Source organism: Capra hircus, chromosome 14 (assembly GCF_001704415.2).
Source record: "Capra hircus breed San Clemente chromosome 14, ASM170441v1, whole genome shotgun sequence".
Classification (NCBI taxonomy): Eukaryota; Metazoa; Chordata; class Mammalia; order Artiodactyla; family Bovidae; genus Capra; species Capra hircus.
In genome coordinates, this window is record NC_030821.1 from 81,410,314 (window position 1) to 81,428,121 (window position 17,808).

Here is a 17,808-nt window from a genome sequence, read left to right on the forward strand (position 1 = left end):
AGCGGAAACCCAGCACACCAAAACTAAGGAAAATCGTAAAAAACCCAAATCAACCAGCCAGAGCCACCCGGAGGATGTGCTAGAGGAGGGAGTGGGCAAAGCAGGGGCCGTGGCCAGGCCACCGGCCCTCCCCGTCTGAGTCAGACGGGCAGTCACAGCACTCACATCACAGGGCAACTGTGATGGCTAAACAGCTCAGTGACCACAGAACCCTCAGACTCAAGCCTGGCACGTGGTACACGCCCTAACTGTGCGATGTGTCTGTGGGACAAAGGGGCCCAGCCTGGAGAGAGCTAGAGGCACTGAAGCAGCTCCGCCCTGGGAAGAGCCGCAGAAGGCCGGCAGGAAGTGCGGGAGGAGGGCCAGGGCGGGAGGTTGCGTCCTGATTGGACACCAGGTCCTACCTGCTGCCCGAGCCCCGGACCCACTTCTCTGGGCTTCGCTTCACATGCGTCACAGACGCGGGTCTGAGGCTGGTTTCTTGGAGGGCCCTGAGTTCAACTGTCCTGACTCCCCATCAGGCACCAGGCACTGCTGTGGGGAGAGGATGCCCCACCTGTCGACTTTTCCTGGTGGGAAACGTCCTCTCCTGGGGAGGTGAGATGAGGCGAGCAGGCCGGGCTCCAAGGACAAGAGCATTTATTGAAGCTGGGAAGCAGGGGGCGGGGGAAGGGCTGGGGCGCTCCGGGAGACGGTGCTTCTGAAGGGCTGCGAGAGCCCAGGGTCAGGAGCCAGAGCCAAGGGGAGGAGGGCGGGGGGGCAGAAGCTCTCAGAAGGCGATGTTATCCTCATACAGCGACAGCAGCAGCAGGACGGTCCAGCCGCCCAGCAGGCCAACGTTGTGGAGCAGGAAGAGGAGCCAGGGCCGCCGGTCGCGGACGTTCAGCATGGCTGGGAGCTGAGGACGGGGCCTGAGTCAGGACCGGCTCAGAGCGCCCGCCCAGCGCCCGCCCGGGGCAGCCCCCGCCCGCCCGGCTCTGACCATGTCGCAGAGGGCCACGTAGAGGAAGAGGCCGGCGGCCACCGCCAGGATCCAGGTCTCGCCGTCTTCGCCTACGCCGGCCGCGAGCGCAACGTAGAGGCCGATGAAGGCCGTGAGCCCCGAGGCCAAGTTCAGGAGCAGCGCGCGGCGCACCGACAGCCCCGCGTGCAGCAGAGCCGCGAAGTCCCCTGGGGCGGGAGGTGGGGGTGGTTTAGTCGCTCCGTCGTGTCCGATTCTTGAGACCCCATGGATCGTAGCCCCCCAGGCCGCTCTGTCCATGGGATTCTCCAAGCAAGAGTACTGGAGTGGGTTGCCATTCCCTTCTCCAGGGGATCTTCCCGACCCAGGGATCGAACCCGGGTCTCCTGCACTGCAGGCGGATTCTTCACTATCTGAGCCATGAGTCGCGGGCGGGGCTGGGGTCAGGTCGAGGGCCGCGCCCACTCCCCAACAGTCCCGCCCAACAGCGCGGCCGACCAGCCACACCCAGACCCCCGCTGCGGGCAGACCCCCCCCCCATCCCCTCCGCACCCCGCCCATGGCCAGCGGTAACCCCTCAAGGCTCACCCAGCTCGTGCGGCACCTCGTGGCAGAACACGGCCAGCGAGGTGGCCAGACCCGTCTTCCAGGAGGACAGAAAGGCGGCGCCCACGGCCAACCCGTCGGCGAAGTTGTGCACGGCGTCGCCCAGCGTGATCACCCAGGGCAGCAGTCTCAGCTCTGCGGGCGCGGCGGGCGTGGGTGCGCGTTTGCCCCGCCCGTTCCTCCGTCCCCCTCCCCGTCCCCGTGCCTGCGGCCGCGCACTGAGACCCTGACCCCCAACGCTCCGGGGCCTCCCTCAGGGCTCACCTGGGCTCAGCCTCTGGGGCTCCGGGCTCAGCAGCTCGGGGCCCTCCTCCGCCACCTGGAGGGGAGACCGGGTTGGTGGGCGGGCAGTGTAGATTAGACTCAGGGCGGGAAGGTGAGGAGGCACGGGGAGCCAAGTCCCCAGATCAGGCCAGGGAGGAAGCCCTGGATGGGTGACTGGGAGCGCAGACAGGGCTCCGCCAGGGCGGGTGACCCCAGGCAGGGCGGGCTCACCAGGTCTGCACGAGAGCCCTCATGGAGCTGCTTGGACTGCCGGCGGTCGCTGGGCGCCAGCTGCAGGGACACACCATGGCTGTGGCCACCGTGACTGTGGCCATGGCTGCAGGCCCCATCCTTTGGGTCCTGTGGGGACGGAGGCTCAGGATCCACCGTGCCTCCGCCACCCCTGCCCACACCATGCCCATCCCCCAAGCACCTGACCTCGGGGTCCAGGGGCAGCAAGAGGTTGAAGAGGCTCTCAAACAGGAAGAAGGCATAGAGCCCGCCCAGCACAGCTAGGAGGTGCCAGGTGGTCTGGAGCCCAGGGTCCTCCCCGTCATGGGCGTGCAGCCCCAGCACCTGGTGGGAGGGTGGGCAGAGGACACTGGACCCGGTGCCTTGGGACCTCCTCCTCCCAGACAGGCGGACAGAGGTTAGGGGTCAGGAAGGGCTGTGGCAGGCTGGGGCAACCTTAGGCATCAAGTGCAGGAGGGCGTCGCCGGTGAGCGCGCCCACAGCCATGCTCAGGAAGGCCTGGATGACGTAGTGGGAGGTGATCCTACAGCTGGCACAGATGAGGAGCAGGAGCCCGAGGACAGAGCACAGGCAGATCAGCAGCGTGGCCAGGGAGCCGTACAGGTACCCTGGGCAGGGAGGACAGTGAGCGCCTCCCTCCCAGCCGTGGCCCCTTGCTTTCCCGGGAGGGGCGTCCAGACCGAGTCTGGGAGGAGCAGGAGCCCCCCAAGGTTGCAGGCAGTCGGGTGCAGTCCTGGCCTCGGCTTCCTGCTGGCCCCTGGCCTCAAGCCCCCATCCTCTTCCCTCGCAGCACCCCCTTCCCTGTTGCCTCTCCACCCCGCTGCCCTGTCTGCCAGCCCTGGCCCCAGCTCTCCGCAGCCCAGCGGCTACTTTCTCCTCCCTGTTTGGTTCCATCTCCTTGCTGCCAGCCCCTTGGGCACCGCCGGGCTGGCGCTTCTAGGGAGTAGGGTGGAGACTCACTCTCAGCCTGGCTGAGCTGATCCTGGGTGGGGAGCGTGGGCTGGGGGCTGCAGGCCCCGCTCAGCTGCTGCTGGAGCAGAGCCGGGCTCAGTCGGGCCCAGTCGTCCGGCGTCACCCCAGCCTGCTCAGACATTCCGTACACAGCCATGATGTCTTGAGCATTCAGGCACAGCTGGGGTGGGGGTGACAGATCTGGTGTTCAGGGCCCTGAGCGGTCCATGGGCCCCCACCTCTTTCCGGGACTCGGGCACATGGACGGCTCACCGTGTCCCACGCGCTGGCGCTGCTGTTGGTGGTGGCAAGGGGCACGGGGCCCTGACCCTTTCCCAGAGGACTGTCGTCACTGTGGCCGTCGTGGGGCTCTGCCGCTCCGCCCAGCCCCAGGCGCTCCATCAAGGCCGCCAGCTCTGGCAGAGGGTGAAAATCCGTTCCAGCCCTGCACTCCCCAGGGGGGCGGATGCTGGGGTTCAGGGCACTCCCTGCCCCGTAGCCCAGCTCAGGCCTCACCGTCCAGGGTGATGTTGGGGTTCTCGCTGCTGTGCTGCCGGAACACGAAGTCCACGAAATACTGGGGGGTCGGCAGGGCATGGAAGCAGGCGCCGCTCCTGACATGGTCCAGCAGGGCAGCCAGCACCGGGCCGGGGCTGCCGGGAGCCCCCACCCCTGCCGCCTCCCCCAGCAGCTGAGGCAGGTCCACACAGGCCTGGGGAGGAGCCGGCCTCAGTGTCTCAAGCAGCGCGGCCACACTGGCCTCTCGCTCCGCAGTGCCCCGGTGCCCCCGGACTCCGCTGAACTCCAGGCACCGCAGCTGTCCCCTTCCCAGCCCCGCCTTGTCCGGGCTCTTCCTTGGAGCCCTGGGAGCTTTCTCAGCCCCGTCGAGGATCAGAGCCCTCTCGGGATGCCTGCAGCCCTGCCCGGCTCAGCGGTGAGTGTCCACTTGTGACCCCCCAACCCAGGCTTCCCTGAGCACTCAAAAGGTGCTGAGCCCAGCGCCACCCAAGTGGTCCCCCTTCTCTCACTCCCTCTCGGACCCTCTTCCCCTAGTGCCCCTGGGTAGCTGGCCCAGGCGCCCACCTGCCGAGAAGCGGGCTGGCCAGCGGCGCGGGCTTGGATCCGCTGCAGCAGCCTAGTTAGGGCCGGGCTCAGGGCCTGAGGGCTCTCGAGCAGGACCAGGAGCTGGTCGGCGCGGGCAGCCCAGCGGCCAGCCCGGACCTCGGCGCAGGTGCCCACCGGGTCGCTGAGGTAAAGGGCGGCGGCGGCACTGAGGCGGGCGATGTGCCTAGGCTCCAGGGCCGGGCCCAAGGGGGCCTCGGGCTGCTCAGGCCTGCCCAGAGCCAGGGCGTCGTCCACAGACAGGCACTGTTGGCACAGACGGGCAGGTGGGGGCCATACACGAGGGCTGCCACCCTCCTGTCCCTCACGCTGGTGCCCTCCACCGTTGGCTCACTCACAGACCCCTGCCCTCCCCCGTGACAGTCAGGCACACCCACGGAGGGTCCCCCATCCCAGGGAGGTTTCTGCGTGGAACCATTTTAAATTTTGGGGTGGGGAGAGGGGGGTGCTTAAGGGGTGGGAGGCAGCCGTAGGATCCCAGAGCTGTACCCCCCAACCCCCAGGGAGCTCAGAGGGCTCCGAAAGGGAGCAGAGGAGAGTGGGCTTGGGCCTGCGGGCAGGGCCCGGCATCAGGCACCACGCGGCCCGCCTTCTGGAGTTTGCCCGGGCCCTTTGCAGCCAGCCTCGGCCTTGGGGTGGAGCGGCGGGCTTGGGCTGGGGCCGGGCCGGAGGACCCGTCGGTTGGGGGTGTTACCTTTCCACACGGCCCGTCGGCACAGTGCACACGGGCCGCCAGTGTATTTAACAGGCCGCCCAGCGCCACGCGGTCCAGAGCACCCTGGCCTGAGGACAGCAGGGTCAGCAGACGAGCAGGGGTGTTCGTCGTCCCCGACGCTGCCAGCGCGGCCAGCACAACCAGCAATGGCCCCAGTCCGGGCCGGCCCAGGAGCGCCATGCTGCAGCAGCCCAGTGCCTTGAGCTCAGGGTAGGCCGTGCTCGCCTATGTGGCTGCGGGCCCGCAGGGGCTGCCTGATGCTAGACTGGGGTTGGGCCGGGACGGCCCGCCCGGAGAGGCTCTCCAGGCATTTCCTGCGGGGCCCTGTGATTGGCTGCCAAGGCGTTGCCACAGGTTAACCATTCCAGTGGGAGTCCTCCCTGAGCCCGGTGCTGCTGCCCCAGGGTGAGGCCGGGGTCCCTGGGTGGATGGGCTTGGCTCACCCCTCTGCTTCTTCAAGGGTCTTGTTACTGAATGCAAGTCTGTGTGCACGACACATGGTGACGTTGAAGCTTGCAGCAGAGAAAGGTTTATTGTGGTGCCGAGCAAGAACAGGTGACTCATGTTCAAAATCCCTTAAATCTCTGGATGGCTTTGGGGGGAGTCTGCAATAGGCAGAATTTGGGAAGAGGGCTTTCTCATAATTGGTTGGTGGAGAGGTAGCGGTGGTGCCCTGGGCTCCCTTGCTAGGCTGGGACCTTAGTCCTGGCAGAAAAGCTCAAGAGACCCTGCCCCAAAGCTGTAGTTTCTCAACTGCCCCTCCTTGGTTTCTGTGTCCCGCCCTTCCCAGATTAGCAACTATTTGAACCTGACCTTTGGAATTCAGGAGAGGTCTTAGGGGACTGAAGGAAGCCTGTTTCCTACAAGGAGAAATGGAGGACCTGGAAAGGATTTTACTGGGAAGGGCCCTACAGGGTGCAGTTCATTTTCCATCTCCGTGCCCCAGCCCCCTTTTTAACTTCTCAATCTTGAGAACAAGCGTTGGACAAAAAAGGAATGACATTTTGTGTTCAGAGGTTAAGCGTAGACTTGGCAGAGGAACTTGCTTTTACGGGGCCTCGGTTTCTGTCCGGGTTGGCTTCCTGAGGCCCTCTCGCTAGGGGCTGCCTCCAAGCCGAGGGCGTCTGGGGCACAGGTTCCAGGAGGCCACCGGGGCTGTCCCCCACCCCACCGGAGAGCTCCAGCGCAGCTCGGCCCCCCTCCCCACCCCCGCCCCCCCACCGCTGCAGCATCTTGCCCCTCAAGGCAGCTCAGACACCGCGCAGAGCCCTACCTGGGGGTGGGGTGTGGGTCCTGAGCTGTGTTGAAATTCTCAGGGTGGACTTGCTGGGGCCCATGTGCGGAAAGCAGGAGAGACTGCATCCTGAAGCCTGTCATCCATCTTAAAGAGAGGATGTGACCTGGGCCTGAGCCCTGCCCGAGAGTGAGGAAACCGTTGCTAGTGAAAACCAGGTTTCCTGGAGGCTTCCCTGGTGGCTCAGAGGTTAAAGCGTCTGGGAGACCCGGGTTCGATCCCCGGGTCAGGAAGATCCCCTGGAGAAGGAAACGGCAACCCACTCCAGTACTCTTGCCTGGAGAATCCTATGGAGAGAGGAGCCTGGTAGGCTACAGTCCCTGGGGTTGCAAAGACAGGACTGAGCGACTTCACTTCACTCCTTCCGTACAGGTGACAAACGGAGATTGTAGTTGAGGCCAGGCTGCCTGTTAGATTAACCATGGAGACATCCCCCCTTGATATATAATCATTGTTCCCCCCTTTAGTCTTAATTGTTTGTTCTCCTAGCACCTACTTGTTGTGAAACTGAATCATATGCAACATAGAGGTTGCTAACATGTAACCAGTCGCGTAGTGGGGGGTATGAAACGGGGCCTCTCAGAAACATCACGGTCCTCGTTGGGAACAGATCCCTGTTGGACCTGCTGGCGTAATAAACTGTACTCCACTGTCTTGAGTGTCCTCCGAGGTGTGTTTTTGACTCCGGATTCCACAACAGAATCAGGGGGAACTGAGATGAGGTGCTGAGTCATACTCGCTCTCCGGCCTCCAGGGAAAATCCCCGGGAAATGGCCAAAGTGCCACATAAACAGAAGGGAGCAGGAGCCAGGCTTCTACCCTGGGCACTGGTCACTCCACCTGGGAAGGGGCTCGGGGGTGGGGAGAAGTGTGGCTCCCAGCCCTGCCCCTCCCTGCGGGCTCTCACTCTGGCCTTTGAACCCCTAGGCCTTATCTCTGCCTCGTTGGCAATCTGGGGAAAGGGGCAGACCGCGGGGAGCCAGTCGCCTCCGCCCAGGCTGGTCTCAGGGCAGCCTTGCCTTCTAGAGGGAGTGTTTAGGTGGCCCCTTGCATACCTGATTGGACAGACCCCTCTGTGGGGTGTGGTTGGGGTGGGGGAGGAGAAGCTCTAAGAGAGCTGGGAGCCCAGGCCTTGGGACTCTGTCCCAGCGTCCCCTGCCACCTGGGGCAGGGCACCTGGCCAAGCAGGAGCCATGGGCTGAGTTCAGGCGCAGTCCTGCCCCTCCCTCACTGCAGGGTGACCTTGGTGGGCTTTGATGGGGTATGGGGAAGTGGCGGACTTGGAAAGAGCCTGAGGGTTCCTGGACCCCTGGGTCAATTAGGAAGGGCCCCCTCACACAGTTGTGAAGTCCATGGGTCAAACTATCCCTTTTCCTATCCCACCTTGCCACGTCCATTGGGCCGGCCGGAGCTGAGCCACCTCATCCTGCACTCTTCGGGCCTGGAGAGCTTCAGGGAAGAGGTCTCAGCGCAGACATCTGGTCAGCCCCCCAGGTCCGGTGTGCAGGCCTGACCCCACTGGCAGGCCCCCGGGTCTCAGCGCCCCTCTGTGTGGGCCCACGTTTCCTGCTTCATGTTTGCCCCAGCCCTGCCTTCCTAGCCCAGTTCTGCCAGAGCATGTTAGCAGCTTCCCTGCACACGTGCCTGTCCACCCCCAGTGCTGGGCAGACCCCCAGATCCCTCCTGCATCAGCCCATCCAGAAAGCACCAGATGCCGTTGTTCACTGCCTGATATTCACAGCAGCCCTAGAGCCCATCCCTGGATGGAGATAAAATGGCTCTAGACATTTTTAAAATGTCTGGATCATCATTCTCCATTTTTGGCTGCAAAGAATATAATCAATCTGATTTCAGTGTTGACCATCTAGTGATGTCCATGTGTGGAGTCTTCCCTTGTGTTGTTGGAAGAGGGTGTTTGCTATGACCAGTGTGTTCTCTTGGCAAAACTTTATTAGCCTTTGCCCTGCTTCTTTCTGTACTCCAAGGCCAAATTTGCCTGTTACTCCAGGTGTTTCTTGACTTCCTACTTTTGCATTCCAGACCCCAATAATGAAAAGGACATCTTTTGGGGGTGTTAGTTCTAAAAGGTCTTGTAGGTCTTCATAGAACTGTTCAACTTCAGCTTCTTCAGCATTATTGGTCAGGGCATAGACTTGGATTACTGTGATATTGAATGGTTTTCCTTGGAAAGAGAGCATTCTGTCATTTTTGAGATTGCATCCAAGTACTGCATTTTGGAATCTTCAATTGACTATGATGGCTACTCCATTTCTTCTAAGGGATTCTTGCCCACAGTAGTAGATCTAATGGTCATCTGAGTTAAATTCACCCATTCCAGTGCATTTTAGTTCGCTGCTTCCTAAAATGTCAACATTCACTCTTGCCATCTCGTTTGACCACTTCCAATTTGCATGATTCATGGACCTAACATTCCAGGTTCCTGTGTTAACAAGACCAGGAGCTGACTGTGGCTCAGATCATCAACTCCTTATTGCCAAATTCAGACTTAAAATGAAGAAACTGGGGAAAACCACTAGACAATTCAGGTATGACCTAAATCAAATCCCTTACGATTTTACAGTGGAAGTGAGAAGTAGATTTAAGGGACTAGATCTGATAGATAGAGTGCCTGATGAACTACGGACGGAGGTTCGTGACATTGTACAGGAGAGAGGGATGAAGACCATCCCTAAGAAAAAGAAATGCAAAATAGCAAAATGGCTGTCTGAGGAGGCCTTAAAAATATCTGTGAAAAGAAGAGAAGCAAAAAGTAAAGGAGAAAAGGATAGATATACCCATTTGCATGCAGAGTTCCAAAGAACAGCAAGGTAAAAAAAGAAAGCCTTCCTCAGTGACCAGTGCAAAGAAATAGAGGAAAACAATAGAATGGGAAAGACTAGAGATTTCTTCAAGAAAATTAGAGATATCAAGGGAACATTTCATTCAAAGATGGGCTCAATAAAGGACAGAAATGCTATGGACCTAACAGTAGCAGAAAACATTAAGAAGAGGTGGCAAGAATACACAGAACTACTACACAAAAAAGATCTTCATGACCCAGATAATCATGATGGTGTGATCCAGAGCCAGACATCCTGGAATGTGAAGTCAAGTGAGCCTTAGGAGGCTTCACTACGAACAAAGCTAGTGGAGGTGATGGAATTCCAGTTGAGCTGTTTCAAATCCTGAAAGATGATGCTGTGAAAGTGCTGCACTCAATATGCCAGCAAATTTGGAAAACTCAGCAGTGGCCACAGGACTGGAAAAGGTCAGTTTTCATTCCAATCCCAAAGAAAGGTAATGCCAAAGAATGCTCAAGTGAGTGAGTGAAAGTTTCTCAGTCGTTCCGACTCTTTGCAACCCCAACTATACAGTCCATGGAATTCTGCAGGCCAGAATACTGGAGTGGGTTGCCTTTTCCTTCTCCAAAGAATGCTCAAACTACTGCACAATTGCACTCATCTCACACCCTAGTAATGTTCAAAATTCTCCAAGCCAGGCTTCAACAATATGTGAACCATGAACTTCCAGATGTTCAAGCTGGTTTCAGAAAATGTAGAGGAACTGGAGATCAGATTGCTAACATCCGCTGAATCATTGAAAAAGCAAGAGAGTTCCAGAAAAACATCTACTTCTGCTTTATTGACTATGCCAAAGCCTTTGACTGTGTGGAGCACAACAAACTGTGGAAAAGTCTGAAAGAGATGGGAATACCAGACCACCTGACCTGCCTCTTGAGAAATCTGTATGCAGGTCAAGAAGCAACAGTTATAACTGGACATGGAACAACAGACTGGTTCCAAATAGGAAAAGCAGTACGTCAAGGCTGTCTGTTGACACCCTGCTTGTTTAATTTATATGGAAGACATCATGAGAAACGCTGGGCTGGAGGAAGCACAAGCTGGAATCAAGATTGCTGGGAGAAATGTCAATAACCTCAGATATGCAGATAACACCGCCCTTATGGCAGAAAGTGAAGAACTAAAGAGCCTCTTGATGAAAGTCAAAGAGGACAGTGAAAAAGTTGGCTTAAAGCTCAACAGTTACTCAAAGTAAGATCATAGCATCTGGTCCCATCTCTTCATGGCAAATAGATGGGGAAACAGTGACAGACTTTATTTCAGTGGCAGACTTTATTTTTTTGGACTCCAAAATAACCGCAGATGGTGACTGCAGCCATGAAATTAAAAGACACTTAGTGCTTGGAAGAAGTTATGACCGAACTAGACAGGATATTAAAAAGCAGAGACATTACTTTGCCAACAAAGGTCCATTTAATCAAAGCTATGGTTTTTCCAGTAGTCATGTATGGATGTGAGAGTTGGACTACAAAGAAAGCTGAGCGCCGAATTGATGCTTTTGAACTGTGGTGTTGGAGAAGACTCTTGAGAGTCCCTTGGACTGCAAGGAGATCCAACCAGTCCATCCTAAAGGAAATCAGTCCTGAATATTCATCTGAAGCTGAAATTCCAATACTTTGGCCACCTGATGCGACGGACTGACTCATCGGAAAAGACCCTAATGCTGGGAAAGATTGAAGGTGGTTGGAGAAGGGGACGACGGGAGAATGAGATGGTTGGATGGCATCACCAACTCAATGGACATGAGTTTGAGTAAACTCTGGGAGTTGGTGATGGACAGGGAAGCAGGGATGCAGTCTGTTGACTTAAAAACAAAAAAAAAAAACATGTACAACTTAAGAGCTGTGAGTTAAGTTTTATTTGGATCAAAATGAGGACTGCAGCCCAGGAGGCAGCATCTCAGCTCTGAGAAACTGCTCCAAAGTGGCAGTGGGGGAAAGTCAATATATAAGGTTTTGGTGAAGGGGGAGTCCAATACCATGAAGCACTCATTTCACAAAAGGTTTTTTGTTAGTCATGAGGATCTGACTTCACCACGAAGGGAAATATTTAGTGCTTCTCTAGATGGGAGGAGATGCAAGGATTGAGATAATGAAATATGTTCATAAAAACATCCAACTATCTAAAGACCAGTCCCACCAGATTCCCTGGAGCACAGAGTGCCTCACTCCACCCTGAACTCCCTCAGGGGGTGTTGAGGTCTCTAGAGTTTTCAGAATCCAGAATGGTAGGTGGAGGTGGCAGGAGTAGTGGGCGCCTGTGAGAAGGGTTCTGGAGATGGGTGGGTGGAGGCAATGAGACCCCAAGGACCCTCCCTGGCCCTCTGCCCCTTGACCTCCCTAGACAGCAGGGCTTTGGGGCTAAGCCCCACCCACTCCCTCAAGGTCACTGGGAGGAGCCCCGAAGGCCAAAGGAGCCTCGGGCCTCACAAGACTCAAGCCTGAGTGCAATTCCCGAGTTCTCTCCCCACTGCTGTCTCTGGACCAGCAGCAGCAACTGTGGGCACCACACACAGCACAGTCCACACTGACATCAGCCCCCAGCTGCCACCCTGCTCTCACACAGAGACACACACACACGCATGAACTCTGCTCCCCCCAACACACATACACAGCTCTGAGAGCCTCACTGGCATCCAGGACTCCTGGGTACAATCCTAAGCCTTCACCGGCCAGTCCCCACCCCACCTGTCTTCCTGCACCCCTCTCCTCCTTTTCCAGCAACCCTGCTCATTCCCGTCATCCTCTGCTCTTGCTGAGTCCCTAAGCGCACCTCCTCACTGCCCCCTCGAAACACCACACTTTACCTTGTTGCCTTTAGAAGCCAGATACGAAGAACCACCACCAAGAAAATGTTACAGTGAAACTGGCTTGTCCCTCGTCCCAATGCCACAGCTGCTGAGACTAACCCACCCTGGCACCCAGAGCCTTGGTCTCTGGTTTACTGCTGTCTGCCTGAAGGGAGCGGATGTGAACAGCACGGGCCCGAGGTCCCGGAGCGGGCACAGGGAGCAGGGGGTGCTTCCCCACCAGGCTTTGGGCAAGGCCAGTCCAGGGGTTCTGAACTGTCCACTGGCTCTGCTCCTGGGTCAGGACTGCCCTTGGCAGCTGTCAGCTGGGACTCCAGTGAGCCCTGCGTGAGGACGGGTCCTGCTGCAAAGGCGTGAGCCTGCCCCAGCTGCCCGTCTCCAGGGCCAGGAGATGCTGGTGGGGCTGTGGCCAGACCACCAAGCCCAGGCAGCACAGCCTCCTGCTCTCAGACTGGGGGTGGCTGTGGCCGGCAGATTTAGTCACCCCTGCCTGCTTGTCAGACTGTGCCCACCAGGGAGGCCAATGCCTGCTCCCAGGGCTGAGAGGACAGACAGGGAAGGGCTGGAGGGGGAGGAGTGCCCTCAGCAGCAGAGAGATCAGAAAACAGCTTTATTAGGAAGAGGGGACTCCAGACGCCATGAACAGACACAGACGGGTGGTCGTGGAAAGCAGGTGTCCGGGGAAGCAGGAACCATGGTGGAAGGCGGGCCTGGGGGGCCAGGGCTCAGGCGTGCAGGAAGCGGTTGAAGGCATTGTAGGCCGACTCCAGGTCGAAGAGCATCTGGCGCACCTGGGAGTCATCCAGCTCGTCTGAGGCCGACATGCCACTCAGGGTCTGCAGCCTGTGGGGCACAGGGTGCAGTGCCTGTGTGTGTGCGGTGGTGGAGGGGGAGGGCTGTGGGGCTGGGGTGTGTGTGTGTAAGGCTATGGGGCTTGGAGGAGGAGCTCTGTCTGGGGGGGAGGGCTATAGCGCTTCTGTGTGTGTGCAGCGGTGGACAGGGAGGGCTATGGGGCTGCAGTGTGTGTGTGTGTTTGTATATATGTGTGTTTGTATATGTATATATGTGTGTGTGGAGGGAGGGACTATGGGGCCAAAGCGTGTGTGCATGCATGTGTGTGTGTGTAGCTACAGACCCAGGTGGTGTGAGCAGGGGAGAGGGCTGGGGCTAGGGGTTGGGGGTGGGTAGGGTTGGGGGCCCTGGCAAGCGACAGGCACTCACCACTGGCTGACTGTCTGGCGGCCCTCGAAGTCGGGGGGCAGGTGGCTCATGCGGTGCATGGTCTCCATCAGCTCCCGCAGGTCAGGCTGGATCTAAGGGAACAGCGCCCGCTGAGACCCGCCCCCCTGAGCCTGGCTCCTCAGAATGCCCTCTCTTCCCCCTGCCCAGGGCCGCACCTCATCCATGGCTCGGATCTCCAGGCGCAGCTTGTCCATCACCGTGATAAAGAGCTGGGAGCGAGTGTGTGTGCGTGTGATTTCCCGGACCCCCGGCTCAGAACCCCGACACCCTGGTTCCTCTGTAGAGAGGGGCCTGGGGCCGCCCCACCCCGCCCCTTGCTCGCCTTAGCTGGAGGGTCACACGGGCCTACCCCTGCACCCATTCCTGCAGCCAGAGGGCTACTGGGTGGGAATGCAGGACACGTCCCACGTAGGCCTGTGACGGGGCGGGGCCTCGGAGCGGACCCCCAGCCCCCGCCCCGGAGGACCCCCCGGCGGTTCGGCTCATGTGCACAGGGCCCGCACCGAGACCACGTCGGCGATGCAGCGGTTCAGGTTGCCTTTGTCGTCCTTGATGGTGATGGGTCGGTCCTCCTTGATCCTCTCCATGGCCAGCGGGCAGTCCAGCTAAGGGAGGGATCATGGCTGGCCCTCACAGGGCAGCCCGGCCACAGCCCCGGGCCCCTACACCTGCCCTCGCCCTCGGGGTGAAGGAGTTGCTCACTCACACGAAACTTGCGGCAGAATTCATCAATGGAGCTGATTTCTGAGCCCTGGACCTGCCGGAAGGCCGCCTTATACTGGACCAGGAGTCGGGAGCAGGCTGCGGTGTACCTGGAGGAAGAGGCCAGGCCAGCGCCTCTGGGTCCCTTCTGTTTATCCTCTGCCCTTCCAGACATGGGGCCGCTCGCATGGACAAGACGTGAAGGGCCAGAGACTGGCCATGGGGGCAGAGGCTTCCTCATGAAGCTTTGAAAGGTGCAGGGGGTGCGGTGGGGGTATTATGCCCAAAATATGGCTGCCACAGAGGAGCAGCCTGGACTTTGCAAGTTGGCCCTGCAGGTCCCAGCCAGGTCCCTGAGCCTGTTTCCTGGGCTGTGTTGGCTGTGCCCCTACACGGACAGCTCACAGTGCTGCTGCGGGGCGCAAATGCGCTAGACAAAGGCCCCACATACCTCCGGGCTGCCAGGCCTGGCCAGTGGCTCCCCATGGACTGACTGCCCGAGCCCCTAGCTCCCCTTCAAAGTGTTCTCACCGATGAAGCCCCGGGGAGTGGAGCGGGGGCAGAACCCTGGAGAAAGCTGGGTGCAGTCACGCCCACGCGGGCACTGCCCCCGGACTGCCCACTCTCCCTCCCCACTGAGCACCTGGCCTCGGAGGCCAGAGCTGAGCTTCAGAGGGTGAGCCAGTGGTGCAGGGAGGCGGGCTCTCACTCGTTGGGGGTGACGCAGTCCTTGATGTACGCCTTCTCCAGGGCCTGCATCGTCTTCACCACTGCAAACAGCTCTGCCATGTTGTCGTACCTGAGGGGGCGCAGACTTTAGGCGCGGGTGCCCAGGCAGGAAGCCGAGGGCCTGAGCACACCTGCCAGCCCTGCCTTGGTGCCACTGAGGCGGAGCTCCTGGTCTGGCCACCTCCTCACCCTACCCCGAGCAGAGGCTTCTGGGGACCTGTTTCCCTGGGAAGACCCCCATGGTGGGGAAGGCAGGCAGCCTGGGGGCTGGACTCACTTCTCCCGCTCACGGGCGTTCTTGTACAGCTTCACTTCCTGTCGGGAGACCGGGTGGAGAGTCGGCCAGCAGCACCAGTGAGGCTGCAGGGCCCCAGAGAGGACCACGCAGACGAGAACCACAGTTGACGTGGCCAGGAGGGTGCCCACCACTCACCTCATACAGCTCCGGCTTGTTTCCAGGGGCTGCGACAGAACAGGCAGAGTGGAAAGTCACCCCAGTGAGCCTGGCCACCACCCTGGCCCAGCCTCCCTCAGTCTCCAGGGGACCCGAGCAGAGGACAGGCGCCCCTCACTCTGCGGGGGCCCGAGCAGAGCACAGGCCTCTGGGTCCAGGGGCTGCATGCCAGGTCCAGGTGCTCCATTCCACCCCTGTTGCTCAGCTACTGCCCCACAGCTGAGCGACCACAACTTGCTTATGGTGTGGCTGTGGGCACACAATGTCTGTCACATGCTTTGCAACCATCCCCCTGGCGTGGGGACTCCGGGATACTTGAGACACCCTGAAGTCCCGCCACACTACAGCTGTCATCTCTGCATCCAGCTGACCTCACTTGGAGGAGGTCTTTAGGCCCCTGGCTACCCCCTGGGACCTTGTTGTGTCGGACCTTATAGCCTGCCGGCAACCCCTGGCCTCTGCAGGTTGAAAGCCTCCACCCTCTGGGTCCCTGGGCCCAGCATGGGCCATACTCGCCTCCCATGCCAGGAGTGGCTGGGATCCCGTGAAACATCCTGCCAGCTCTGAGTCAGGTGACCGGGAGAGAGAGGAAAATGCTGCAGCCACTGGAGGAGTGACCTGGGGAAGAGAACACACGACGCAACCTCTTAAAAGACAATCCCGAGTATGTCTTCGCACAAGGATAAATTTGGAGGAGCAGACCAATGGGGGTTGGGGTGAACTTTCTGAATGAGGACAGTCCAGGGCATGACAGAGGTGGGGGTGGGGGGTGGGCTCGGGTATGTGTGTGTGTCTGAGGGTGGTTTGCCAAAGGATGCGCCACTCACAGGCCAAGACGAGTCTGGGCTTATCCTGGTGCAGCGAACTGGAGTCACTGGACAACTCGGGACAAGTCCTCAGGGACCCTGATGGTCAGTGAGCTGAGCAGACAGTGGAAGCAGGAGCCCTACCCACTTGAGAAGCTGATGCAGTGGCTGGGGCCAGGTTCAGACGTGCTTTGGAGACGGACCCACCAGGTGCAACGGAGAACTTAAAAATGGGTAAAAATTAAAAAGCACTCAAGAACGACATCCTTATTTTCGGACCGAAGGCACCATGACCGTCAGATAAGCTGACAAGGAGAAGGTAAACAAAGTAGGTGTGGAGAGCAGGTGGATGTACTACGGTTTGGACATGTGGGCTTTGAGAAGCTCTGCAGGCTCCAAGGACGCTGCAGAGGCGCCTGGAGGTCAGGGGAGAGGCTCGGACGGGCAGGCTGAGACTGTGGTACTGAGCGGGTGGGTGGCGCCCCACAGAAAATGGCCGAGGGTGAACCAAGGTAGCGAGAAGACAGCCCGTGCTGAGCTCCGGGACCCGGCGCGGAGGGAGTGCAGCGGGAAGGCGGGATGAGGCCTGGGAGACGAGGCTGTGAGTTCAGCAGGGCGCGGCGGGGGCGGGGCAGGGACACGGAGACCGCTCAGCAACCGTGAGGCGGTGGGACGGCCAGGAACAATCAGGGGCTCGGCTGTGGCCCTACAGCGGGACCCCACGCAGCCACGAAAGGGGAGGCCCGCGGCCACACGCTGAGTATCGTCACCCTGCTCGAGCAGGGCGGCGAGCTCCCAGATAAAGCCCAGCGAGCGCCGGGCGCGCAGGCCCGGGAGACGGCCTCAGAGCCCCGGACGGACCCAGGAGACCCGGGAGCCCGGGACACAGAACTCCGAGAGGGGACCGAGGAGCAGGGACGCAGAGGACCCTACGCGGCGTGGCGAAGACCGTGGGTTTCGGTCAGACCGCCTTTTCCACCCGTCCCTGGCCCGGAGTACCTGGACCGCCTCGCAGGTCCCAGCGACGGCGCGAGGGCGGGGCGCGCCTGACCTCTGCTCCCGCGCCTGCGCGCCAGGCCCCGCCGTCTGCGCCTGCGCGCCGACTACGCCCCGCCCCCGAGGGCTGAGGCTGAGTGAGTCTATCCTTGGCAGGGAGGGAAGGTAGGTGCGGATAGGTGGCTTTGCGTTCCCCTGGAGGGCCTCTAAGCGGCGAGCTCTGCCCTTGAAACCGCCCCACAGGGTTAACAGAAACTGGTAACAGAAACCGGTAACAGAAACCTTAGAGCTTGTCTTGCCGCTTAAGAACCCCGCGGTAAACAAGGCCCTACTGTATAGCGTGGGGAATAATATTCAGTTTCTTGTAATAACCTATAATGGAAAAGAATCTGAAAAATAACGTGTGCGTACACACATATAAAAAACTGAAGTAACACTGCAAGTTAACTGTGTGAAGGTTTGCTGCCCTTCGGACTGTACAGCCCATGGAATTTTCTGGGCCAGAATACTGGAGTGGGTAGCCCTTCCTTCAGACCCTCCATTTGTAACCTGTCTTCACGGATCGAGCTTGCTTTAATTGTTGATACAAAAGCTTGCTTGTACGACGCTATAACTGGCCCTGCTCCGGGGTCCAGCGAATGACCTCTTGCCTTCAGAGCTCCACCCCATCAAGTGCTACCATTTTTAACGTGTCCCATGAAGAAGTAATTCAAATGTGCCTCTGCAGAACAGATGATCTCACCTCTTCCCTGCCTCCAAGGTTCTCTCCCCACACCTAAAATCATCCTGCTTTTTGCGGGGGGCACTGAGGCTTGTGGGATCTTAGTTCCCCTACCAGGGATCGAACCTAGGCCATTGGCAGTGAAAGTGCAGAGTCCTAATCACTGGACCACCAGGGAATTTCCCCAACCTGCTTCTTTATACTGTAATGTCGCAAGCCCCTCGTCTTTGAGGAAGCAAATATGAGACCTGTCCTCCTATCACCTCACTTGGCTGCCTTGTGAATAAATCCTTCCTCTGCTGCAAACCTTGTTGTCTCTGGGT

At 59.2% G+C, this 17,808-nt stretch overlaps 2 protein-coding genes across 3 annotated transcripts; both read right to left on the reverse strand.

Moving 5' to 3' along the window:
- SLC39A4 (solute carrier family 39 member 4) lies at nt 623-5,333 on the reverse strand. Its single transcript, XM_018058743.1, has 12 exons — nt 4,851-5,333; nt 4,118-4,402; nt 3,551-3,746; nt 3,308-3,450; nt 3,044-3,215; nt 2,519-2,691; nt 2,270-2,407; nt 2,063-2,191; nt 1,832-1,886; nt 1,550-1,702; nt 983-1,170; nt 623-898 (listed from the first exon to the last, which is right to left on the reverse strand). Exons 1-12 carry the CDS (start codon nt 5,049-5,051, stop codon nt 770-772), a joined length of 1,962 nt encoding a protein of 653 aa, XP_017914232.1. The 5' UTR covers nt 5,052-5,333; the 3' UTR covers nt 623-769.
- On the reverse strand, nt 12,427-17,786 carry VPS28 (VPS28, ESCRT-I subunit). Of its 2 annotated transcripts, XM_018058746.1 has the most exons (11): nt 16,768-17,786; nt 15,790-15,991; nt 15,479-15,580; nt 14,942-14,970; nt 14,786-14,823; nt 14,489-14,578; nt 13,784-13,889; nt 13,581-13,682; nt 13,233-13,286; nt 13,057-13,148; nt 12,427-12,678 (listed from the first exon to the last, which is right to left on the reverse strand). In XM_018058746.1, the coding sequence occupies exons 3-11, from the start codon at nt 15,513-15,515 to the stop codon at nt 12,561-12,563; spliced, it is 666 nt and encodes a 221-aa protein (XP_017914235.1). In that variant the 5' UTR covers nt 15,516-15,580; nt 15,790-15,991; nt 16,768-17,786; the 3' UTR covers nt 12,427-12,560. The 2 variants fall into 2 exon arrangements, with proteins under 2 accessions (XP_017914235.1, XP_017914236.1); XM_018058747.1 differs by lacking the exon at nt 15,790-15,991 and having other exon boundaries at nt 16,768-16,858.